Here is a 27,480-nt window from a genome sequence, read left to right on the forward strand (position 1 = left end):
ATGAAACATGAAAGGAATTACAACCTTTGTGATATTAATCCCTTTGACCAGCTCATGATACAGAGTGTAGACTGTGATAATGAAAATGATTTAAGGGCTCGTATATGACACGTCTAAAAAAATATAAAGTCTGTACAAATGTGAAACTACAAAGTTAGAAGCAGCTGGAACGACAGCTGTTCAAAGCTGAACACTTACATCAGCCAGAAGACAGAGTGAGTCCTCCATCTCTCTGAAGGAGGCCATCGTGGTGAGCACAGATGCAGCACCAGTGTGGATGTGTCCACTCTCACAGCGTCTCTCTTTCAAGTTTGTCCTCACATTCTCAAAAGAAGAACATGTCTATGCAGATGCCCAGAGCCTAACAACACACCCGCTATAAAAACTTTTGTACCACCAGATTTTCATACACTTACATTTGAAAGTGTTCGTCTCCTGCATTAACTCCCGCTTCGATCACTATCATTATCAGAAAAATATCTCCTGTATGGCCCGCAATGAATCCTGGGATATGTTGGGCCACAAAGGACACACCTGACCCATCCTTCAAATTCAGGGAAATGAAGGACGCATTTGGAAGACTTCAAATTTGAACAGCCTTCGTCGCGTCCATGTGATATAATTTCCTACAAATGTGGCATTCGAAGCATCCTCTCCCTGAATTTGGAAACACCCAATGTGATGCTAGAGAGCAGGAAGAACAAGTCTCAACAAGAGACACACACACCTGATTTCCTGTAACTGCAGAGGGGAGGAGCCACCCGAGCAGGTGAGAACAGGAAGAGAAACAGCTGAGCCTCCTTCAGAGCAGCAGGAGGACGGTGGAGCTGAGGCAGGTGAGTGTTAACACCACATTGTTGTAGTTTTGCTGTCAGAGTCTCTGAGTGTGTTTGTGTGACTGTAGAGCAGGGGTGTCAAACTCAAACACACAGTGGGCCAAAGTTCAAAACTGGAACAAAGTCGCGGGCTAACGTTAATATTTATTGAAATATATTTATTCCTCCAGATTTAAGAATGAATCTTTTCTTATGGACTCAAACACGTTTTGCTGAAAAACTGAATATGGAACAAGCAAAGCTTAATACTAAACAATATATATATTAGCTGTATAATACCAGTAGGCCAGCTCCAATAGTAACTTGGTATGGCTTCGCGGGCCAAATGTAATTAGGCTGTGGGCCAAATTTGGCCTGCGGGCCAGAATTTGACACCTATGCTGTAGAGGGACGAAAAGTCACAGTGAGCTCTGTAGCTGCCGGCTCAATAATCACCTTCAATGGACTGAACGCAGAGAATGAGCCAAGGAACCTGACAAACCTGTTTGTGTGTGCGTGTGTGTGTGTGTGTACCTGTTTAGACGTCTTTGTGAGGACAAAGAGTTGGTATGCTACTATACTTGTGGGGACCAATAGAGTCCCACAAAATGCCCGTCTCCACGAGTTTGAAGATATTTTTATAGGCTTTTTGGTGTCCTCACTAAAATCTGAAACCAAGTGTCTGTGTGTGTGTGTGTGTGTCATAAAGAGAGTCGAGTTCACAGTCACACACTTTCTATCTCAGAGGCTGTATCCCAATTCTACGGAGCCCCTCTGATGACATGGTCCAAAAAATAAATCAATTGTGGCCACGAAATACTACTTCGTGGGCACAAAATGCTAATTTGTGGGCACGAAACACTTGACCAATAACCGTGATCCTTCCCAGGCCCTCGCAGTTGGTTGACAATAAAATCGATCCCGGCGTCAAGGTCTTGTAAAGCAACTGGGCTCTCAGTATCCTTTTTAATGTAATAATGGTTCCTTGCATTGCAGGCTTTTCAAAATGCATTTGTAGCTCATTCCCAGCCTAAAATCAAACTCAATCATACCGTCTCTGTCCACGGTGTACAGATTAGCCTACTTATGCTTATGTCTCTACGCAGCTGTCCAGGAATTGTATCAATATGATGTGCGCACGTTGTCTATTTCGTTGCCACGTTAGACCCAATTCGTGCCCACAAATTAGCATTTCGTGCGCACGTTATACCTGTTTCGTGCCCTCGAAATAGTATTTTGTGGCCACAATTTATTTATTTTTTGTACCATGTCATCAGAGGGGCTCCGTACAATTCAGGTTCTGCAGCCTTAAAGTACGCAGCCTCAAAGGTCCTCAAGGGCCGCGTACTCAAAGACCGCTGAGGCCGGAAGTGCGAGGCTTGTGAAATGGGCGGTCTAGCCTCCGTCGCTCTGCCCCGGTTGCCTAGCAACCATGATACTAACAGCTGGAAACGTTTCACACAGCTTTGTTTGACAGAAATGAAAGAGAACATATTTTCGTTTGTTTGTTTCTACATGAGCTTTGTGTGATTTGATGAGTATCTGAGGCTGAGACCACAGGACTGTAAAACATGATTGTTGGGCTTCATTTCTGTGCTGAACAGTCATTTAAGATTAGCTAGTAAATAACAATTAGCTCATGTTGTTCATGAGACTAAAGTCAGTGTAAATATAATATGGACAATATTATATATATTGTCAGGTTATTATGAGATATTACAGCAGTGAGTTTGAACTCTGTGTCAAAGATTCAAGTTGCAGTTATTTATATTTCCTGTCACCTTAAATCTTCACTCAAAGACGAGTATCTGTGACAGTGTGTATACAGATGTATCATATATAAGAGACAAATATTGTCCGTTTAATATGTTGGCATTAGTAAAATTGGCTCAATGCTGACTTTAATTATCCATAAAATCATCACCTTCTCTGTGAGATTAAGGTCGACTATTGAACGGCGCATATTTTAAAGTAAAGGCTTTAAAACCAAGTTAGTACAAACGTCACTAATGTCACATAACTTTGCCGACATGTGGCCAACAGTAATGTTTTAATGTTCTTCATTATTAAACATTCGCACATAAATAAGTGACACAATATTCAGTACTTACTTTTAAAAGTTTACTCTTCGGCCGCCCCGCTTCAGGCATCCGCCGTTTTTTTCCGAACAAAATATCCACACCCACCGCCGCGCTATGAATTGTGGGATATGTGGGGCCATGAAGTCTACACCGGACCGCACTTCTAATTTGGGGAAATGAACGGCACATTTGTCGACCGCATGTGGAGTACACTTCGAGTTGGGACACCCTTTGTCGCGTCGCTGTGACGTAGTCGGTCTCCAATTGAACACTACAAAGTGTGCGGTCGCTGGATTGGGACACAGCTAAGGAAACTCACCTGTGGCCATACTTGCCAACCTTCAGACCTCAGAATTAGGGAGACATTCAAAAGGGCTGTTGGGGGGCCTGGGGGAGTGGTATACATATACATATATATACAGAAAAATAGAATTTTACAGTGTTTATTTATTGGATAGAACAAATTAAATGTCACCGCCATTATTGTCCGTCCGGAAACAGGGGGGTGTCCACAGTCAGAGGCTGCATCCACCTGAGGACCCGGCCTTTGCGGTCTATAAGTGGGTCGGGTCCTCTGAAGGCTGGGTAAGCTGGAAGTGAGCGCCTGTGAAACTGGTCGGTCTAGCCTTCAGAATTACGTCATGAGCTCTCTCGGTGGAGTGAAACTCTGCCATCGGCTCCTTGCTATCTGAAATATAACCAGACGCTGGCGTAAATTCTTGACCATCTCACACTTCTGTTTAATCGCTTTTCTTGTTGAGTTTATTCAGGTGTGTGAAAACCCCGGAGGAACCCTTCTGGGGGATTAATAAAGTTTTATTTAATCTAATCTAATTTTATTTAATCTGATCTGGAAAATCAGGAGATTTTTGGGAGGGGCACTGAAATTCGGGGTTCTCCTGTAAAAATCGGGAGGGTTGGCATGTATGCCCGTGGCTGGGTGTGTCTCTCTCTTCTTTGCTTGGAATTGTTTGGCACATGTGTAGAGCTCCTCTGGTGCATTTCTTTTGTTTGAAGGTTGTGGTGGGAGTAAAGAGGGTAAGTCTGGGGACCCCATATACTTACTCACGTAGAATCTTTGATAACTATTAATATGAGAAGCTGGAGAAATAACTGAAGAAAGAAGCTGAGGATTGTTGGAGCATTTCTCAATAATATTAGAAACAGCTTTTGACTTCTCTACGTTGACAGTGTCCTGATACCTGTACAGACGGTCTCTCAGCATCAGAAACACACCTGCATCTGTTCCCACTTACGTTCAGCCTTCCTGCTCTCTCGTCCGGCTGAACGAGCGGCCTCGTTTATCCACGGGTCCGATTGTGGTTTCATAGTTTTAAAAGGAGCAACCTCATCAAGGACAGTTAGATGTCATCTGCTTGGCACCATCGCCGAGGGGAGACCTTAAACTTCTTAAAGGCAATAGAAAATAGTTCTGTTGCAGATGGGTTAAATACACAACAATGGGGTGTTGGAATAAGAGGAGGAAAATGGCAGTGAGAGAAAAATATATCAAACACAACAGTGAAAAAACAGCATCATATGTTTCCATGTTTAGGACCGGTAACCCTAAAGTAAGTAGTAAGTAAGTAAGTAAGTTTATTTATTAAGCGCTTTTCATAGACAGGTAGTCACAAAGCGCTGCACACAGAGATTAAAATAAACAGTACGATAAATAGCAAAATGCACAATATACACAATATAGAGTTTAAATGTAAATTAAAAATATAAAAATGTAAAAAGCATTGGTCAAGAGAAAGCTTGTTTAAACAGTAAAGTTTTTAACTGTTTTTTAAAGGATTCCACAGAGTCAACCAAACGTAGTTGTAGAGGTAGACTGTTCCACAGCCTTGGTGCCACAGACTGAAAGGCTCTGTCCCCTTTCGTCTTCAGACGTGTTCTGGGAGCAACCAACAAACTCTGAGTCTGTGAGCGGAGACAGCGAGCAGTAGTGTATTTTGTGAGAAGCTTGGATAAATAATCTGGGGCTTGGCCATTTAGTGCTCTGTACGTTAAAACAATAATTTTAAAACGAATTCTAAAATCTATTGGGAGCCAATGTAAAGAACATAAAATAGGAGTGATGTGAGCTCGCTTGCTAGAGCGAGTTAGTAGTCTGGCTGCTGCGCTTTGTATAGCTTGGAGGCGAGAAAGAGATGATTTATCCAAGCTGGTAAACAGGGAATTACAACATCTACATCTAACGCGATGACACAAATGCATGGACAATTTTTTCCAGTTCAGCTAAGGAGACCATATGTCGCAATTTAGAAATATTCCTTAAATGAAAGAAACAGGAACGAGACAGAGATTTTACGTGTGAGTCAAGGCCCAGAGAAGAGTCAAGTATTACTCCAAGATTTCGAATATTTGGCTTAGCAGAAGAACAGAAAGGGGCAAGAACCTGACTGATTTTAGAATATAGATCAGGAGGAGCTATGATCATGGTCTCTGTCTTCTTCATGTTTAAAACAAGGTAATTGTTAGAAAGCCAGTCAGAAACCTGAGTTAAGCACTGGACTAGGGTGGACAGCCTATCCAGCTGATGAGGCTTAAAGGACATATACAGCTGAATGTCATCGGCATAGAAATGATAAGACAGGTCACTAAAAGACTGAATAATGCCAGCTAGAGGAAGCATATAAAAAGAAAATAATAATGGACCCAATACTGAACCCTGTGGAACCCCGCAGGTTAGGGCAGCAGTGTTAGAGGAGAACCTATCAGTCCTAACAGAAAAAGTCCTGTCTGATAAGTAGGAAGAAAACCAGTCTAAGGCAGTTCCAGATACACCAGCCAGAACCTTCAGCCTGTTGAGTAGGATTTTGTGGTCGATGGTGTCAAAGGCAGCGCTAAGATCAAGCAAAATGATCACGGAACAATTTCCTGCATCAGATGCCATTAGTAGATCATTATAGACCCTTCAGAGAGCGGTCTCCGTAGAGTGCTGCTTTTGAAAGCCAGACTGAAAAGGGTCAAAGATCTGCAATCGGCATAGTAAGGACCTGAACTGATTTTCTACAATCTTTTCTAATAATTTACTTATAAATGGCAATCTTGAAATAGGACGATAACTACTAGGGGAGGTAGGATCTAAATTCTGTTTTTTTAACAGAGGGGTTACCTCAGCATGTTTAAAATAGGACGGGACACAGCCTTGCCTCAGTGAATTGTTGATGATGGATAGTAATGTGGGACCAATGCTGGTGAGAGTCCCAGACAGGACAGAGGGAGGTAATATATCTAAGGAGCATGATGAGGATTTCATTTTACCTATTACTGCAATTAAGTCACTGAGTGTGATTGGAGAAAAAGAAGTAAATGACCCGGGACAACAAGGGGCATCTTCATAAGGGGAGGCCCTTGAAAAGATTTTGGATCTCAAGTCCATCACCTTATTTACAAAGTAATTGAGGAAAGTGCTACAGTCTTCGTCAGAAAGTAACACAGCATGCTGAGTTGGAGGAGAAACAATACTATTGATAGTATCAAATAGAATTCTTGGGTTATTTTTATGACGATTTATGAGATTATTGAAGTAAGAGGATCTGGCCTCTTTGACTGACTCATTATAAGTGAAGAAGTTCTTTGAAGTGTTCCCGATGGACAACCAGCCCAGTGGACTTCCAGAGACGCTCTGCTTTTCGACAGGAGCGTCGAAGACCACGGGTTTGATTATTTAACCATGGTGTGCAGGAACTAACAGTGCAATGACTAGTTTTGAAAGGAGCAACCTGATTAAGAATGGCAAGACAGTGTTCATTAAAAGAATTAATAAGGATGTCAACCTCGTCAGAAGAAGGTTTAAAATTAAAAAGAGAAGAAAACTTTAAAATGACAGTGTCATCAATGAAGCGCCTGCGCCTCATAAAACTTTGAGGAAGAGACTCTGAATTGAACAATACATTAAAAAAGACTGACTTATGATCGCTAAAAGAAACATCATTTAAGTTCATGTGGTCAAGGGAAACACCACAGGTGAAGACCAAGTCCAGAGTATGCCCAGCTGTGTGAGTAGGACCAGATACATGTTGAACAAAATTGAAAGAGTCCATAATGCTCAGGAACTCCTTAGTGGTACTATTTGATGAGTCCTCTGCATGAATGTTGAAGTCACCAACAATGATGACCTTGCCCAGTTTAATCGTGGAAGTTAAAAATTCTTGTAGGTCTGACAGAAAAGCTGCAGCAGACCCAGGTGGACGGTAAATTAAAATGCCGTATATGGGCTGTTCTCGTCCAATTTTTATCATAATCATCTCAAAAGAGTTGTAACGGCTTGAGGAGATCATCTGGCATAAGAATGTCTTTTTGAAAATTACCGCTGTTCCACCCCCTCGTCCAGTCATCCGAGGCGCACAGAGAAATGAGCAGTCAGCGGGACACAGCTCTAAAAGATGTGAGACTTCATTCTCACGCTGCCACGTCTCAGAGATAAACATAAAATCAAGCTTCTCCGTACAGAACAAGTCATTTAAGATATAAGACTTGTTGGCAATTGAGCGCGCATTAATTAACATCCATTTAACGCTGCGACCCACCGGGACAGGGGTAGAGTTTCCAGGAACAGAGTTCGTACTATGCGGTAAGCTGCACAGCAAAACAGGGTTCCTGCCGCGATGAGGCATTGCTTTCCATATTTTTAGGTGGAAGCTTGGGTGGTAAACACAATGGGTTGTGGGGATTGATCCAGCTCCGACAAGTCTCAGGCGGATCTTACCGCTAGCAGCCCAGGAATAAAGCCCCCGAAGATCTGCCTCTTTCCGAAGACGACGGAGCAGGACAAGAAAGCCGGCTCTCTTCCCCCGCTTCCTCCGACGAGGCCTCTGAAGCAAAATTGAGCTGACCGGCAAGAGTGGAGGTGAACCGGGTGCTGCGTCGCGCTCAAGCGGCGGTGGGAAAACAACGTCGTATCGTTGACTCTGAAAGTTATCCATAGCAGATTTGATCGCCAGTAACGCATGGCGATCATAAATCCGAAGGGAGATGACACCGGACAAAACTGTAGCAAGAACACTTGCATAACATATAAAGTAAACAAACACACGGATGGAGGCAGCGGCACAGCCAAACACAGGCGCCATCTTGCCTGTTGACTGCAAGCTAGGACAGCACAAGATCCAGCGTATGAGCCTGTTTCTGGGTGTAGATCAGTCTCATGATGAACAGGCTCAAGAACGTCTCTGGGTTTACTGCTGTTGTTTTAAAAGGGTTTATGTCATATTTATCTGAGAGATCTTTTACTGTTCGTATGAATCAAATGATGTCCGGATCAACAGTTCTGCCTTGTGGGGTACCTCAGGGATCTGTCTTGGGTCCAATTCTCTTTTTCCTTTATGTATTCAGGCAGCAGCACCATGGTTGTGGAATTCTCTTCCACTGTTTTTATGCTCAGATTCTTTTAAAAAACAGCTGAAGACATTTTTATATAGACAAGCTTTCAAATCAATTGGTTTTTTTAGGTTGTATTTTATTGTGATATTGTTATGTTGTATTCTCATTCTTTGTATTGTGAAGCACTTTGTGATTTTTAGTCCAGACTTTGACGTCTGGACTTCTTTGAGTTGCTTGAAGACGTTTCATCTCTCATCCAAGAAGCTTCTTCAAACTTTTTATTGTGCTTTTATTCTAATGTGTTTCTGTTCAGCAGTGCTTTCAGTTTGGTTGTACGCCTTTGTTTACAATGACGATAAAGCTCATCTTTGCTCTGTAAGTGTCCTGGTCCTGAGTCTGACCACTCAGTGTTTTGTGTTTCTTTATAACATTCTGTGTTCTTGTTTATTCTGTGATGTCTTTGGGTTCGGTTTGCCATTCGTCAGGGTTTTGTCCTGTGCCTGCCTGCTCCCACTTCTCTGTGTTCCCTCTGTCTGTCTATGGTGTCACTGTGTCTGTTTGTGAGTCTGTTCAGTTCAGTGTCTTGTCTGGTTCTCTGTGTCTGTGAGTTTCCTGTTTTATTCTGAAGGTCCTTGTCTTATGTGAGTGTGTTCAGTTTACGTTTCCCCTGCCTCGTCTGTTGGGATTTCTCCCAGGTGTGTTCCCCTCCTGTCTCCCATCCCCTGATTACTGCTGTGTGTATTTGAGCCCTGTGTGTTCTCCTGCCTGTTGCTGGTTCGTCTGCGTATCGCCCTCCGTTGTCTCTCCGTGTCTCCCTACTTCTCTGGGTTTGGTTTTAGGTTTGTTTTTGTTAGTTGTTTAAGTTTATTCTCGCCTGGCAACAGTAAAACACCCAAAAAAGTGTAAGACTGAAGCAGGTCCAACCTTATAACCAATAGGGACTGTAACCCAAAAAATGACCAATTCCCTACTAAACTAAATTCACTCAGCAGTCCAACTGCTTTAAATCCTCATTAGCGGTCCAACCGCATTAAATCCTTTTTAGCAGTCCAACTGCTTTAACTTCTCATGAAATTTTCACCAAAATCAAAACAGACACTTACCAGTAATTTCAGTGAGTAGACTTTAATTTTTCATGTCCAATTTGGCTCACTTTGGAAACAGGTAGTGCCTTATGTTAAGGGTTCAATATTGAGGAGGGATACCGGAGGTAATCGAAGAATAACAACACTGATCCGGCCAGGTGAAGTCAAACGATGATTTTAATGACACGCGTGGGAGATGATGATCACTGTATGCAAACAGCATCGGATCTCGCCCCAACCACGACACAACAACGGTTTTATAGCATCAGGGCATATTTACTGACACCCCCCTCATACGTCAAGCAGATACATACATGCATACGTCAAATCAAAACCACAATGACTTTTAACACAGTTTAAAAAGAACATTGTCTCCATCTCTACAGCAGGTGCTTCCTGCCAACCTTCTGACCCTCGCTTCTCGTCTGGAACATCAGACCCACATCCTGCAAGACACTGTTCTTTTTGCAGAGAGAATTTTGCAGTTGCAAGAAAAACATGATTAACCTCTCACCTACAAATAAATCTATCAACTGTGTGTGTGTGTGTGTGTGTGTGTATATCTCGCGACCTCAGCTGCACTCTGTGTCACCTCTCGCCTCACCCACTAACGCTCACAGTCAAACAGAGGCCACTCTCAAATGTGTTAGCAGTTTACTAAAACTATATGTGTAATATATTGAATAAATCTCTTAAGCAAATAGCATCATCCAAACAGCTCCTCAGAATAACTTGCACTTACACTCTGCTTTTAGTTTCACTTTTTTCACGCTCTGCAAACCTGCAGTTTCCTGTCAAGACTTTTAGGCCCAGATTATATTCAAAGGTGAGCCTTTCATATAATGCAATGTAATCTGCCTATAAACATTTAACATTATAAAAAGCATTCAAAAGCATTTAAGATTATAGATTCAACTCAACAGTTTAAAGTGGTTATAACTGCTCCTGTACTAAAGGCTAATTGTCTGCCAATATGTTTAAACATCTGAATGCAATATCACTATTAATTATTAATGCAATGGTAATCTGGACAATAGCAGTAAAATAATTTCTCTAATCCCTACAATCTGTATCAAATAAAACTCATGTTCTTCGGGACTTCTTTGGTACTCATAAGCTGGACGTCATGTTCCTAACTGAGACATGGCTGCGCGCTGGTGGCACCTTGCTTGAACTTTGCCCCTTCGATGCCAGCTTCTTCAGCTACCCCAGGTTAGGAGGGGGGTGGGGTAGCCTCTATCATCAAAGACTGTTTTAAATGCAAACAGATACAAAGTCCTGGTGTTTTTACCTCATTTTAGTCCCAACTTCTGACTTTAAGCTGTCCTGTGGTTCTAATTATAGTCATCTATCGTCCACCTAAATATAATGACTTGTTTATTTCGGAATTTTCAGACTTCTTGACATGTTTTATCGCTCACTATGAAAGGATTCTTATAGTGGGGGACTTTAATATTCATCTGTGTTGTGAGGATAAACCCCTGGTCAAAGATTTCTTAAATGTAATTGATTCCTTAAACTTCACACAATTTGTGTCTGGGCCAACATGTAAGGGCCACACCCTATACCTTGTCTTGGGCTACGGGCTGAATGTATCAATGACTGAAAATTGTGTTTTACCTATTCTAGACCACTCAGCAATATTATTTGATATTTTAATCCCTAAATCTCCAGCTTCTGTGAGGAAATTGCCCCTCAGATTATCTCGTTATATTAGCCCCGAAGCATTCCTTGGAGTTAAATTACATCTACCTGATGTGTTGGACCCTATTTTTACCCAGGAGTTATGTGTGGACACCTTGACTGCGAATCTTAATAATGCACTTCTTGAACTACTGGACTCTGTTGCTCCCGTAAGGAAGTTGAAATGTCAAAAAACCAACCCTATTCCTTGGTTAAATGAGGAGATCTTGAACTTGAGATAATAATTAATTAAAATCGGAAATAATTAATTACATAAATATTTACGACAAATGTAATTAATTAATTATTGACACATTTAATTAATCATTGCCACATTTAAATAATTATTTAATGGTGTATTTAATTCATTCATTTTGGCACAGTTGACTCCTTCAGGTCTCACCATGAAACAATTTTATCTGTCAACCTCACCCATCAAACTCAGGGGGCGGGGTTAACGCTGATCGAGTCAAAACCATTGCTTTGGCCTGGTGGCCATTGTTTCTAGCACACAACAACCGGCACGTGGAAACTAACAGAACTGAACTTTGAAAAAACCTGTTTGTGTCTCACCAAATACCGTTTTAATATTTTTTTTAGCCGAGAATGTAGCGGTTTAATCTTCATGTGTGTGGTCGGTTTGTCAAGATACAGCCTCTTTGCAAAAGTGCTTCGATGATTTCGGAGATGTTTGCCCAGTCTCACTGCAAAGCGTGGGATAGACCCGCTCGTCTCGCAAACAATCGAGCTGTTATTACCACCGACAAAGCGCAGGCCCCGGTACACAGCTGTAATAACCCCCACTGACACTGACTTCTTTTACTGAGGTTATATTTATCGGGGTTTTATTTCCTGATGTTCGTATGTGTCCTACGTGTTTCAGTCGCCAATTCTGAATTATAACTAACATTAAAAACATGTTTAAGGAGGAGAGAGAGCAAATAAATTCGATTAACAGCTGATCTTTGGGTTTTTGTTCAGTAATCAGCGTGACCTGCGTATAAACGCATAAAAGAAATAACGTTGGTGTTTCCGTCATGTAGTAACTGCTGGCTTTAACTGTACAAAGGTTGTTCGACACTATGACACACATACAGACTTCATGATGTTCGGCTAATATTTTTATTCTGAATATTAATCATGAACGGCCCCGTACACCACAGAGCGAGGTCAGTATATCCACGACATCTTCAGCTCTATGAGTTAACACAGAGTTTCCCAGCTGACTAATCTAACGGTCATCTACGAATATGTCACGGCTCATATCAATATGATTTTACAGAAAATCATCCTTATTACTGCCAACTATTCCAGAGACGTGAAAATCTACAGCATAAAGAACAAAACATCCAGAAGTCTGCACGATGTGTTTCATAGTTTGTAACAAGCCTTTGACAGTTAAACTGTCACGTTTTAGTTAATGGACTCAGGCGCAGACCGGGAATCTTTGCAGAGTTAACAATCAGTTTATTCACACAACGACACCAGGTGATACTATTTACAACGTGCTGGAGGGAGGGGGGTCCAGGGTTCCGGGGTTTGTGAGGGGAAAGACGGGAATCAGACGCACTCCAAAGGCTCTCTTCACTCCCCACAATGGGGACACACAAATCCACTCACTCGTCCACACGGAAACAGGCAGGCAGGGAAAGGTCCGGGGTAGATCTGCACACAGAGACTGGGGTTACGACGAACAGACGGAAACAACTTTACAGAGTTTAACTCACTAATGGTTGCGAGACTAACGCTGATAGCTCAACAATCCAGCGACGAGTGACACAGTGCTGCCATCTTAAATCGGCCTTGCGATCATCCCAATAGGCAGCAGGTGCGTGGGCCAGGGGCGGGAGCCCATAATGAGCACCGCCCCGGCAGGTGAGAGAGAGAGAGAGAGAGAGAACATGTTGCCTAATACAGGATCAGCTGGTGAGGCACAGGGACCATGACATAAACATAACATGACTGAAAAAGAAAAAAAAGAGAAAAAAAATCACAAATTATATGTTAACCTCATTTATTTTTAGTTAAGTAAACTCTAAAAATTCTAACAGACAGCTGGTGCTTAGAATACAGTTGAATAACTATTAAAAAACAGATGATATAATATTTCTGTGCAGGTTGCAGTCTTCATGATGAACACGCTGTTGCAAACTCTGCTCCTCTCGGTGGAAATGCGCCTTCTCTTCTCTTTGTATAAAAACATTTTATAAGTCAGTTTACTCTCAAAATTCACTGTTGAATCCAAAACACACCAGATAAAGAAAAGCGAATAGTTCAGTCTAACACATGTGCCAGTGAACCATTAAACGTCTGTAAAACTGTGCAGTTATGAAACGTAACTTTAACCTCAGCCAAACCGATTTGCTCAGTTGTAAATAAAACAGCGAAGTAAACGTAACCCGACAAACAAAACCTGAGTGAATTAAGTCCAGCGTTTAACCACTGAGAGCTAAAACTCAGCTGAGGTTTCAAAGCTGTGATTGGACATCAGCCGCTGATGAAGCTGGTTCGCCTATAAAGTGCTCTGTAAGGAAACAAGCTCCAGCAGCTCTGCGCTCGGGAAAAAAAACTATATTTACTTATCTTGTGCAGAAAAATGTGCTAACATTGCGTTATATTGTGCACCGGCTGCCCAGTTAAACTGTGACTATCACCAGGTAACGTGGACGTGTTTCTTGAATTAGCAGCAGGTGTTAAACAGCTGACAGGTGAGGAGGACGCATGCAGGTAAACTGAGGGCCTGTTGAGCTGATCGCTGGTGTCGTGAGAAACACGTCAGCTCGTTCTTTATGTTACAGAAGCACAGAGACACAAGACCAGGCGGAAAGAGACGATCGTTCAGTGAAAATGAGATCTGCGAATGCAACATGTGGAACACAGAGAGTGGAATAAACAAACCGGTTAACGTAACCCCCCCCCCCCTCCAAAACAAACAAATACACACAAAATAAACAGTTAAGCTGGAACACCGGGGCTGTGAGCTCGGTGCACTCTGTCAGCTGACTGTTAGCAGAGCGAGTGACATCTCTGACAACATCTGAGCACTTTTGCAAACATGTTCTATGTTGACAACCTGACCAGACATTCGCGGCTAAAACACTATTATTAAAACTACACCACCACCATTGCTGCCTGTGATTTGAAATGCATTCTGGGATACCAAGTCTACACAAGCAATCGATTATCTAGGATTGACCTGTCTTGCCTTACTTTGCACGGCAACCAATCAAATGTTAAAGAAGCTGCATGGCAGCGTTAACCCCGCCTACTTAGTTTGATGGGTGAGGCTGACAGATAAAATTATTTCATGGTGAGACCTGAAGGAGTCAACTGTGCCAAAATGAATTAATTAAATACACCATTATTTAAATGTGTCAATAATTAATTAAATGTGTCATTAATTAATTAAATGTGTCAATAATTAATTAATTACATGTGTCGTAAATATTTATGTAATTATTTCCGATTTTAATTAATTATTGACACATTTAATTAATTATTTAATGGTGTATTTAATTAATTCATTATGGCAGTCCTGGCGTTCCATAAAAAAGTACTATAGCTTACTAGGGTATATTAGACTTAACAGTTACTATATACAGTAATGGACTTCTATACATTTTACATCAAATTAAAACTTTGGGTGTAAGATTCAGATAATTATTTAATAAAAGCTCGACATTTTAAATGAGAATAAGAAAGAAAAGTATGTCTTTGTGCCCCCTTTTCCCTGTTCATGCCCTATCGGCCCCCCTGGCTAAACTTTGCTAGATCCGCCCCTGCACAGTTACCAGCCGTCAGCTGCATAGAAAAGGATCCTGGTTAGGGATGGGTATTGATAAGATTTTAACGATTCCGATTCCATTTTTGATTCTGTTTAACAATTCGATTCTTTATTGATACTTTTTAAAAAAGGAGAACACTAAGGTCGAATAGCTTAGAACTTTTTTTTATATCTTCTCTTTGAACAAGATAGAAATTTAGGAGTAACATGGCCTTACAAACCCAACAGTGAGATCTTAACAGATCCACACCCTACGGTTTTTGCAAAAGCAAAAACAAACAAGAGAGACAGACTCGCGACAGAAAAGCCGATCAGCTGATCATTGATCAGTTTCATGATTGAAGCAGCAGCAAGAAGAGGCAGTCACTCCATATATTGGTTGTTAAGCTTAACGCGGGAATGCTTTACAAACATTCAGAGATGAACTTACACACTTGCTTTACTTCTCTCTGGGATCACTTCCTCGGAGATGAAATGCCGGGTTGGTAGCGAGGCTACAAATATGTCTGTGAAGGTTCTCAGTCATCCAGGTCATCGTAGTCAAAGGAGCTTGCAAAGAAAAGCGTCTGGACTTCTTTAAGTTACTTGAAGACGTTTCACCTCTCATCCGAGAAGCTTCTTCAGTTCTAAGGTCAAATGGTGGGGAGTCCCAGATTTAAACCTAGTGGGAGTTTCCCCCCACAGAGGGACAAAAGGACCCCCTGATGATCCTCTAATCACCTGAGCCAAGGTGTGAAACTGGGTGTGGGTCCCAATCAGCCAGAGTTTCGGGTGAGCTCATTGTGAAACCTGGCCCCACCTTATCATGTGATTTCCTGAGGTCAGATGGCCCAGGATGTGAGTGGGCATTAAGGCGTCTGGGGAGGGAACTCAAAACTGGATTATAGATGGCAGACAGTTGGTGTCGTAAACCACCGCCTCTGTTCAAAGATGGTCGCTCACAGTGGACATAGATGCTTCTTTCACTCCTCTTTCAAACCATCTGTCCTCTCTGTCCAAAATGTGAACATTGGCATCCTGAAAGAGTGACCTTTGACCTTTAGATGCAGATGGACTGCTGAGTCTTGTCCTGTGGAGGTGGCTCTTCTGTGTTGTGCCATGCGCTTGTGAAGTGGCTGTTTGGTCTCTCCGATGTAGAGGTCTGGGCATTCCTCGCTGCACTGTACAGCAAACACCACATTGTTAAGTCTGTGTTTTGGAGTTTTGTCTTTCGGGTGAACCAGTTTTTGTCTGAGTGTGTTGCTGGGTCTGAAATGCACCGGGATGTCATGCTTGGACAAAACTCTCCTGAGTTTTTCTGATACACCGGCTACATAGGGGATGACAATGTTGTTGCGTCTGTCCTTCTTATCCTCCCTCGATGGTGTCTGATCTTCTTTTCTGTGCCTCTTTGCTGACTTTAAGAACGCCCAATTAGGATAGCTGCACGTTTTGAGTGCTTCCTTTACATTCAATTCAATTCAATTCAATTTTATTTATATCGCGCCAAATCACAACAAAAGTCGCCTCAAGGCGCTTCATAGATACAGAGAAAAACCCAACAATCATATGACCCCCTATGAGCAAGCACTTTGGCGACAGTGGGAAGGAAAAACTCCCTTTTAACAGGAAGAAACCTCCGGCAGAACCAGGCTCAGGGAGGGGCGGCCATCTGCTGCGACCGGTTGGGGTGAGAGAAGGAAGACAGGATAAAAGACATGCTGTGGAAGAGAGACAGAGGTTAATAACAGATATGATTCAATGCAGAGAGGTCTATTAATACATAGTGAGTGAGAAAGGTGACTGGAAAGGAAAAACTCAATGCATCTTGGGAATCCCCCGGCAGCCTACGTCTATTGCAGCATAACTAAGGGAGGATTCAGGGTCACCTGGTCCAGCCCTAACTATATGCTTTAGCAAAAAGGAAAGTTTTAAGCCTAATCTTAAAAGTAGAGATAGTTTCTGTCTCCCGAATCCAAACTGGAAGCTGGTTCCACAGAAGAGGGGCCTGAAAACTGAAGGCTCTGCCTCCCATTCTACTTTTAAATACTCTAGGAACAACAAGTAGGCCTGCAGAGCGAGAGCGAAGTGCTCTAATAGGGTGATATGGTACTACAAGGTCATTAAGATAAGATGGGGCCTGATTATTTAAGACCTTGTATGTGAGGAGCAGGATTTTGAATTCAATTCTGGATTTAACAGGAAGCCAATGAAGGGAAGCCAAAGCAGGAGAAATATGCTCTCTCCTTCTAGTCCCTGTCAGTACTCTTGCTGCAGCATTTTGGATTAGCTGAAGGCTTTTCAGTGAGTTTTTTGGACATCCTGATAATAATGAATTACAGTAGTCCAGCCTGGAAGTAATAAATGCATGAACTAGTTTTTCAGCGTCACTCTGAGACAGGATATTTCTAATTTTAGAGATGTTGCGCAAATGGAAGAAAGCAGTCTTACATATTTGTTTAATATGTGCGTTGAAGGACATGTCCTGGTCAAAAATGACTCCAAGGTTCCTCACAGCGTTACTGGAGGCCAAGGTAATGCCATCCAGAGTATGAATCTGGTTAGATACCATATTTCTAAGATTTTCAGGGCCGAATACAATAACCTCAGTTTGATCTGAATTAAGAAGCAGAAAGTTAGCGGCCATCCAGGTCTTTATGTCTTTAAGACATTCCTGCAGTTTAACTCATTGGTGTGTGTTATCTGGCTTCATGGACAGATAGAGCTGGGTGTCATCAGCATAGCAGTGAAAATGTATGCTATGTCTTCTAATGATGCTGCCTAAGGGAAGCATGTATAATGTAAACAGAATTGGTCCTAGCACTGAACCCTGTGGAACTCCATAATTAACCTCAGTGTGTGAAGAGGACTCTCCATTTACATGCACAAATTGGAGTCTATTAGATAGATATGATACAAACCACTGCAGTGCAGTACCTGTAATACCTACAGCATGTTCTAATCGCTCTAATAGGATATTATGGTCGATAGTATCGAACGCTGCACTGAGGTCTAGCAGGACAAGCACAGAGATGAGTCCACTGTCAGAGGCCATAAGAAGATCATTTGTAACCTTCACTAAAGCTGTTTCTGTGCTGTGATGAGCTCTGAAACCTGACTGAAACTCTTCAAATAAACCATTCCTCTGCAGATGATCTGTTAGCTGTTTGACAACTACTCTTTCAAGGATTTTAGTGCATGCGTGTGTTCCTTCTTTTTCCCTTCAGGCTTAGAGGGAACATGTTCTGCCCTGTGGTGTAGGGTCCTGATTACTCCAAGTTTGTGTTCCAGAGGGTGTTGGGAGTCAAAGAGGAGGTACTGGTCCGTGTGTGTGGGCTTCCGGTAAACTTCGATGTTGAGGTTGCCATTCTCTTCAATGTGCACAGTGCAGTCCAGGAAAGGCAAACAGTTATCCTTTGTGTCTTCCCTGGTGAACTTGATGTTTTTATCCACAGCGTTAATGTGCGCAGTGAAGGATTCCACTTCTTGTGTCTTGAGGCTCCAAATACACGCAGCCGCTCTATCACGTGACGCATACTGCTGCGACGTGCTACGGTTATGAGCCGAGTTACGCCATGTCGCAAGTTTTTGATATTTAATGGATCAATTACATTTTTAATTTCTCTCCAATATCCGATCCAGTAATTTACGTCAGTATCGGACTGATACCGATACGTAATATTGGTCCATTTCTATTTCCCTGTCTGGATTAAGTAAGGTTGTAAAAGCAGCTCGATGTACAACCTGTTCTTTGGATCCTCTACCAGCCTGGGCTATAAAGGAACTGTGGTCAGTATTAGGACCCTACATTCTGTTTCTTTTAAATACTTCATTGACGACCGGAGTCTTTCCTGAATGTTTTAAATCAGCTGTGGTAGTGCCAATCTTGAAAAAGCCTGGACTGGATGTTGACATGGTCGCCAATAGGGCTGGGTATCGTCACTGATTTCTAGAATCGATTTGATTCCAATTCACAAGGTCCCGAATCAATTTGATCCACGATTTAATTCAATTCGATTCAATTCGATTTGAATCTGGGAAATTTTGCTTCAGACAGTCAGAAATATTATAATTCAGATCAGCACATTTACATATTTTTGTATCTATAAAAAGGAAGCTGACACTTTCCAGACATTATCAAAGGTGTGAGCATCACAGCAGAGGCCTTTGTGTCAAAGTAGCTGAAGACAAAACACAGAAAAACATGAAGGTGATTTTCCTGTTCTGGGATTTTATAAAAAATATTCTGCAGTACATCAAAAACGAAAGAAAACCATTAATCAACTTATGAACATCACCTCTGGAGTTACAGCGGTTTTATTACAGACATAGCGTTTTGCATTTTGCATAATTTTAAAAAGTTTAAATTTGTTCAGTAGCCTATTGAACGGCAAACTGTTCTTGAAATACAGAGAGAGAGAGAGAGAGAGAGAGAGCTGTGCATGAAGTGAGATTTTATCCTGGTGGAAGCAAAACAGCAAAAGTCAGAGAATTCATGACGATGTTTATGTGAAGTGTAGTTTGGATCTTCTTTTGCTGCTGGTTCAGTCAATATTGTTTGGAGAGAGATAAAACCTGCAGCTTCAGAATCACTGTAAAAAGGACGTAAACACAAAGCTCGACCCGCCGAAACATCAGAATCAGCGAGCTGTCGGCTTTCAGCCCCGACCGTGTCCGTGCCGTCGGGTGAGAAAGGCGACATCTCACTGATTCTGATGCGTCGGCGGGTCCGAGCTTTGTGTTTACGTCTTTGTGCAGAATCCGTGTTCCTGCTCTCATTTACTGTTCTAGCTGTTTGGTGGTTGTTGAAGTTTTGTGAGGTTTAACCTGAGATTCTGGTGTTTCGGGCAAAATAAAATTATATTAAAAAATTGATTCAGGATTTTAATGAATCGATATCACGTTATCCAAGCCAGAATCGATTTTAATCGATAAATCGATTATCAAAACCCACCCCTAGTTGCAAACTATAGACCCATCTCACATCTGTCTTTTTTGTCTAAAGTCTTTGAAAAAGTGGTTTTTAAGCAGCTCACTGAGCGTCTGTCAACAAACAACCTGTTTGAAGCATTTCAGTCTGCTTTTAGACCAAATCACTCAACAGAAACAGCTTTAGTCAAAGTGGTAAACGATCTGCAGGTAAATGCAGACAACGATCGCACTTCAGCTTTATCACTGCTGGATCTAAGTGCTGCGTTTGACACTGTGGATCACTGCATTTTATTGGATAGGCTTGAACATTTTATTAGAGTTACAGGAAATGTTTTATCATGGCTGAGATCTCACCTGTCTGGGAGGTCTCAGACTGTTAGTTTTAAAAATGATCTCTCCGAGACCTGTGCAGTGAGGCATGGGGTCCCTCAGGGCTCCGTCCTTGGACCATTGCTGTTTTCTATGTACCTGCTGCCTCTTGGTGTTCTGTTACGTTCTTTTAATGTAACCTTTCATTGTTACGCTGATGACCTGCAGCTTTATGCTCCTCTAACCATTGGAAATTGTGCTGAAGTCTCTAAACTAGAATCTTGTCTATCTGCAATTAAGGGCTGGTTATCGGATAATTTCTTGCTCCTAAATACTGATAAGACAGAGTTGATGGTCATTGGGCCACACAAATGTCAGCACTTGTCCCAAAATTTCATCTTGAGAATTGGTGACAGTGTCATAAATTGCAGGGACAAGGTAAAAAACTTGGGCGTGTGGTTCGACATGGTGCTCTCCTTCGAGTCTCATGTAAAAGAGATAACAAAGACCGCCTTTTATCATTAGAGGAACATCGCCAGAATCAGACAAGTTTTGTCAAGCGACACTGCAGAGGTTCTTGTCCATGCATTTGTGTCTTCCCGTATTGATTATTGTAATGCTCTTCTTTCTGGGCTACCAAAGAAAAGTTTTAGAGGTCTACAGATGGTGCAAAATGCAGCTGCTCACATTTGAACAAGAACTGGGAAATTTAAGCACATTACTCCTGTTCTGAGATCTCTTCACTGGCTACCTTGTCAGGTTCGAGCAGATTTTAAGGTCCTGCTGCTCACCTACAAGGCTTTAAACGGATCGGCACCTTCATGCCTCTCCAACCTTCTACACCTTTATGTTCCACCCCGTGCTCTCCGATCTCAGGACTCTGGCCCTCTAAAGGTTCCTAGAGCCAGAACAAAGACAATTGGAGAGCTTTTTCTTTTCGTGCCCCGTTTCTGTGGAACAACCTCCCTCAAGATATTCGGCAGGCTGCTCTGTGGAGGTTTTTAAAACCAAGTTGAAGACACATTTGTTCACCCCATCCTACATGTCTTAATTCTGTGGCTTTTAGTTTTTACATTTTTATTGTTTTTAACTTGTATTGTGTCTTTTACCTGTATTACTATGTATCGCTCTTATTTTATTTATCTCTTTAGTTGTACAGCACTTTGTTTGAAAGCGCTTTATAAATAAAGTTATTATTATTATTAGTATTACAAGGTCCACATTTATGGGAACATCCGCTACAGATGTGGGAGAATATTTGATTTCTATAGTAGACAGAAGCCACGGGTGTGTTCAAACGTTTAGAATAAACTTTGGTCTATAAATGTGTTTCATGATTTATTTTTAACTCCAACTGCTTATTTGTACTATTCTTTCATTTCAGAGTGCAATGAGAAATAAAAAGGATATGTTCAATAAAACTGTCACGATCCTGGGTCTGTGACTCAGTGTTTTCTGTTTTGTATTGTTAATCTTTGATTTCATGATGTATCTTTGTTTATTCTTACGTTTTGGTTCTGTGTTTTGTTGTACCTCTAAGTTCAGTCTACGTATTTCCTGCTTTGTTGTGAAGGTCCGTGTCTCATGTCAGTGTGTTTGGTTTGCGTTTCCTCTGTCTCGTCTTGTCAGTCCCTCCCAGCTGTGTCCTCCTTCTGTGTCTCATTCCCTCGTTATCCCTCTGTGTATTTAAGCCTTGTGTTTGCCTCTGTTAGTTGCTGGTTCGTCTGCGTATCTGTCAGGGTCCTAGGTCTCCTGATCTAGTGTTTTCATTTCTTTGTGATTTTTGTATTATGTCCGTTTTGTTTGTGAGTTATTCTATGCTTCCTAGGTTTTGATTCCCTGCCCCCTTGTTTCTCTGTGCACTCTGTTCTGTGTTTAGTCTTCTCTGTCCATTTGTTCCGCCCTGTGTTGTTGCCGTCTGTGTCTCCCTCTGTGTAACTGTCTATATAGTGATGTGTTGTGGTGCTTTGCTCCCACCCCTTGTGTTCCGTGTTTTTGTCTTCCCTTCGTGTACTTCTTCATATTCGTGTACTGTTAGTTTTCCCAGTTTAGGATTTTGCATAGTTTCCATGCTCACCTTCGCCATTTCTGTTTGTATCACCATGTGATGAATAAACTCACTTGCATCTGAGCTGCCTGCATAAAGGGTCCTTTAATAATTTACACACGGCTCGCAAACCGTGACAAAAACACTGGAAAAATTGGGCTGTTCTAAAACGTTTGACGGGTAGTGTATATATTTAGTTTATATATTTTCTTTATTTATATAGTTTGTTTCATATTGTAGCAAAGTGTTTCTTGGATGCTTCTCTATGTGCAATTTTGTTGCATCTGAGCCTTAGAAATTTATTGGTGGTAGTGATGAACTGCTGTTAGAATCATGTTAAATTGTTAAAATCAGACAATTACCTCTCCAGCTGTTCTTACAGTCTTTGTGTTTATCGGATCCTTACAGGGTAAAAGATGACGACACCTAAAGAAATCCTTCTGGGGACTTTGGAGGATTTGGAACGTGAAGAGTTTGAAAAATTCAAGTGGCATCTGAAGAACAATGGGTCTGTAGAAGGTTTACCAGCAATCCCAGGGAGTAAACTGGAGAATGCAGAGAGGACAAAAGTAGTGGATCTGATGTTTGATACCTACTCTATCAACACTTTTAAAGTCGCTAAAATCCTTTTGGGGAAGATAAACAGGAATGATCTGTTGGAGAATTTAAATAAAACCATCCCAGAACCCAAAGGTAAGTCAGGGAATGACTAAACAAAAAACACATAAACAATAAAAACATTAGTTAACATTACACAGGTGCCATTACCATCCATATAAATAATAAATCCAAAACACTTGCCAACACTTTCAGGAGTGAGAGACTGCAGAAAGCCAACAGTTTGTGTTTTATGCATCTGCACAAACAACCTCCTGTGTACACATGAATATCTGCTCTTTGGGTTGGTGTGATTAAAATGGGACCAGCAGCAGGTTTTCTGCCCATTTTACAGATTTATATTGTCCGACTGGTTTTAGAGCTGTTTTATCAACATAAATGAGGCGACAACAACAGTTTGGGACTCGTCACAAATATGATCAAAGTGCTTTTTCTTACATCTATTTACCAGTTGAAGGTTAAGTTTAAAAAAAAATGGCTGCCATTTCTTTCTGCTGTTTGGAGACCCAAACAAAAAAATGCCCAGACAGTAAATGCTTTTTATTATGGTTGATAAACAGGACACTATGGTGATTGGTCAAAGGTTGGAGGAAAGCCACAGTTCTCCTTATTTGACTGAAATCTCAGCTCACGTTTTTTCTTCTGCAGCTTTCTGGGAGATTCCACTTCAGCCTCCTGCTGGCAACGCTCCCGTTACCATGCTTCCCTTAGGCAGCATCATTAGAAGACATAGCATACATTTTCACTGATATGCTGATGACACCCAGCTCTATCTGTCCATGAAGCCAGATAACACACACCAATGAGTTAAACTGCAGGAATGTCTTAAAGACATAAAGACCTGGATGGCCGCTAACTTTCTGCTTCTTAATTCAGATCAAACTGAGGTTATTGTACTCGGCCCTGAAAATCTTAGAAATATGGTATCTAACCAGATTCTTCCTCTGGATGGCATTACCTTGGCCTCCAGTAACACTGTGAGGAACCTTGGAGTCATTTTTGACCAGGACATGTCCTTCAATGCACATATTAAACAAATATGTAAGACTGCTTTCTTCCATTTGTGCAACATCTCTAAAGTTAGAAATATCCTGTCTCAGAGTGACGCTGAAAAACTAGTTCATGCATTTATTACTTCCAGGCTGGACGACTGTAATTCATTATTATCAGGAAGTCCTAAAAACTCCCTGAAAAGCCTTCAGTTAATCCAAAATGCTGCAGCAAGAGTCCTGACAGGGACTAGAAAGAGAGAGCAGATTTCTCCTGTTTTGGCTTCCTGTTAAATCCAGAATTCAAAATCCTGCTCCTCACATACAAGGTCTTAAATAATCAGGCCCCATCTTATCTTAATGACCTTGTAGTACCATATCACCCTATTAGAGCACTTCGCTCTCGCTCTGCAGGCCTACTTGTTGTTCCTAGAGTATTTAAAAGTAGAATGGGAGGCAGAGCCTTCAGTTTTCAGGCCCCAAAAAGATAGTTGGGGTTTGTCTGTTGTGTTATTGTAGGTTCTTTACCTTACAATATAAAGCACATTGGGGTGACTGTTGTTTTTATTTGGAGGAATAAAAAAAAACTTTCATAATTGTCTGTGAAGGTTCTCAGTCATCCAGGTCATCGTAGTCAAAGGAGCTTGCAAAGAAAAGCGTCTGGACTTCTTTAAGTTTACTTGAAGACGTTTCACCTCTTTCACCTCTTTCATAATTGAAATTCTTTCATTTATTCTACATATTTATTAATTACTGGCTCCATAGTGTTGTTTATGTAATATGTGAAGTGTTGCTAGTATTGATTTGGTGCTGTATAAATAAACATAATTAAATCGAATGTGTCTCTATAAAACCTGCCCTCAGTTATAACCCAAGTGTCTGGGCTCAATGGCTCATGAAAAGGACTCAAGCGCAGAACCAAAAACCGGAGGCTGAGTGACTTTTTTTTTTATTCCAACTTTGTTTTATTGATTTCAACAATGACATACAAAGTTAGCAACAGCAAAGTCAATCTTGATTTCAGAACAGTGGTATGTCCATGCTGAGTGACTTTTAACAGAAATGTATTTTACTAGATTTCTTGACGGAGAAAGCTGAATCACGGCTAAATTCAACAGCAAGCGAGGTATTATGAGAAGTGCAGAGCTGAGGCCAGAACATAAGCTGAGGCAGGTCAAAGGAACAACAGGGGCAGAAACGGGCGAATAGAAACTATCCAGGATCACTGGAACAAAGGAGATAATAATCAGAGTGGTCCACAGTGTAGTGAATGAGTCCAAGATTTAAAACTAAGAGGTCTTACGTGGCTGCAGGTGGAGATCAGCTGGAGGAGGAGATGAATTAAATCTGGGTACAGAGTGAGATGTGGGTGCACATGGAGGCAGGCAGGTGAGGAGGGCAGTTTGCAAGAGTGAGTTTTCCCAGCAGCGGCAGGCCAGAATCCTGAGGCGTGACTTATGGCGAGAGTTGGAAGATATATCCAGGTGCCGACTAGGGAACAGGAAAAGAGGGTTATGCAGAACAAGCTGAGGAGCACAAGACAAAATGTGAGGCAGAGAACTGACTGTGGTAAGCAGACAATCTGGAGAAGGTTCATTGTGAGTGCTGCTCATAAATACTGCCGGAGTAATTGGCAACAGGTGAGGAGCAGGGAGGAGTGAGGAGGGCTCCACCCAGGGGAGGAGAGCTGATGCTGTGGAAAGTTACTCAGACTCACCCGGATCATGACACCAAGAGTCCAGTGAACTGAACACATAACCACAGTAACCAGAATGCAGTTTTCTCATTTGTGTCATTTGCTGTATCTTCATGCAGAGATTCTCCCTGAGTGTCAGCTCAAACTCAAGTCAAACCTGAAGCAGACGTTCCAGTGTGTGCTTGAGGGGATTTCTACAACAGGAGACAAGACCCTCCTGAATCAGATCTACACAGAGCTCTACATCACAGAGGGAGGGACTGCAGAGGTCAATGATGAACATGAGATCAGACAGATTGAAACAGTATCCAGGAAACCAGACAGACCAGAAACACCCATCAGACAAGAAGACATCTTTAAACCCCCACCTGGAAGAGATAAACCAATCAGAACAGTGCTGACAATGGGAGTGGCTGGCATTGGGAAAACAGTCCTAACACAGAAGTTCACTCTGGACTGGGCTGAAGACAAAGCCAACCAGGACATCCAGTTCATGTTTCCATTCACTTTCAGAGAGCTGAATCTGCTGAAAGAGGAAAAGTTCAGCTTGGTGGGACTTGTTCATCACTTCTTTACTGAAACCAAAGAAGCAGGAATCTGCAGATTTGAAGACTTCCAGGTTGTGTTCATCTTTGATGGTCTGGATGAGTGTCGACCTCCTCTGGACTTCCACAAAACTACAATCCTGACTGACCCTAGAAAGTCCACCTCAGTGGATGTGCTGCTGATAAACCTCATCAGAGGGAAACTGCTTCCCTCTGCTCGCCTCTGGATAACCACACGACCTGCCGCAGCCAATAAGATCCTTTGTGACATTGTTGGCATGGTGACAGAGGTCAGAGGGTTCACTGACCCACAGAAGGAGGAGTACTTCAGGAAGAGATTCAGAGATGAGGAGCAGGCCAGCAGCATCATCTCCCACATCAAGACATCATGAAGCCTCCACATCATGTGCCACATCCCAGTCTTCTGCTGGATCACTGCTACAGTTCTGGAGGATGAGCTGAAAACCAGTGACAGTGAAGATCTGCCTAAGACTCTCACAGAGCTCTACCTACGCCTTGTGCTATTTCACCTAAAAACAAAGGACATCAAGTATGATGGAGGAGCTGAGACAGATTCGTGCTGGAATCCAGAGAACAAGAAGATGATTGAGTCTCTGGGAAAACTGGCTTTTGATCAGCTGCAGAAAGGAAACCTGATCTTCTATAAATCAGACCTGACAGAGTGTGGCATCGATATCGAAGCAGCCTCAGTGTACTCAGGAGTGTTCACACAGATCTTTAAAGCTGATAAGCGTAACATGTTCAACAACATTGTTTACTGTTTCGCCCATCTGAGCATTCAGGAGTTCTTTGCTGCTCTTCATGTCTATCTGACCTTCATCAACTCTGGAGTCAACCTGCTTAAGAAACAATCTCTTCTCTCTAAAATTTTCCAGAAAACACTTACTGTAAAAGACTTCTACCAGAGTGCTGTGGACAAAGCCTTAGAGAGTCCAAATGGACACCTGGACTTGTTCCTCCGCTTCCTCCTGGGTCTTTCACTGCAGACCAATCAGGATCTCCTACGCATGCTGACACAGACAGGAAGTAGCTCACAGACCAATCAGGAAACAGTCCAGTACATCAAGAAGAAGCTCAGTGGGAAACTGTCCGCAGAGAAAAGCATCAATCTGTTCCACTGTCTGAATGAACTGGATGATCGTTCTCTAGTGGAGGAGATCCAACAGTCCCTGAGATCAGGAAGTCTCTCCACAGATGAACTGTCTCCTGCTCAGTGGTCGGCTCTGGTCTTCATCTTACTGTCATCAGATCTGGATGAGTTCGACCTGAAGAAATACTCCCGTTCAGAGAAGGCATTTTTGAAGCTGCTGCCAGTGGTCAAAGCCTCCAAGAAAGTGCTGTAAGTGAATCTATGAACAAATATGTTTAATAATGCTAGATGAAGAAAAGAATATGTCTCCATTGTTAATCTTCCTCAGGCTGAGTTATTGTGAACTCTCAAGTAGAAGCTTTGAAGCTTTGTCTGAAATTCTCAGCTCCCCATCCAATCATCTGAGAGAGCTGGACCTGAGCTTCAACGAGCTGCAGGATCCAGAATTGGATTTGCTGTGTGTTGGACTAAAGAG

At 42.0% G+C, this 27,480-nt stretch overlaps 2 protein-coding genes across 3 annotated transcripts; both read left to right on the forward strand.

Annotated features, from left to right (window-relative positions):
• Positions 1-770: 770 nt before the first annotated feature.
• On the forward strand, positions 771-26,286 carry LOC146380899 (NACHT, LRR and PYD domains-containing protein 3-like). 2 transcript variants are annotated; one of them, XM_084940321.1, is made up of 3 exons: positions 771-836; positions 22,455-22,739; positions 25,469-26,286. In XM_084940321.1, the coding sequence occupies exons 2-3, from the start codon at positions 22,463-22,465 to the stop codon at positions 26,284-26,286; spliced, it is 1,095 nt and encodes a 364-aa protein (XP_084796447.1). In that variant the 5' UTR covers positions 771-836; positions 22,455-22,462. The 2 variants fall into 2 exon arrangements, with proteins under 2 accessions (XP_084796447.1, XP_084796448.1); XM_084940322.1 differs by lacking the exon at positions 771-836 and having other exon boundaries at positions 22,409-22,739.
• On the forward strand, positions 26,285-27,258 carry LOC146380900 (NLR family CARD domain-containing protein 3-like). The gene has a single exon (XM_084940326.1). It carries the CDS (start codon positions 26,299-26,301, stop codon positions 27,256-27,258), a length of 960 nt encoding a protein of 319 aa, XP_084796452.1. The 5' UTR covers positions 26,285-26,298.
• Positions 27,259-27,480: the final 222 nt, after the last annotated feature.

The sequence above is a fragment of the Perissodus microlepis genome, chromosome 9 (assembly GCF_051167445.1).
Source record: "Perissodus microlepis isolate ML-2025 ecotype Zambia chromosome 9, ASM5116744v1, whole genome shotgun sequence".
NCBI lineage: Eukaryota > Metazoa > Chordata > Actinopteri > Cichliformes > Cichlidae > Perissodus > Perissodus microlepis.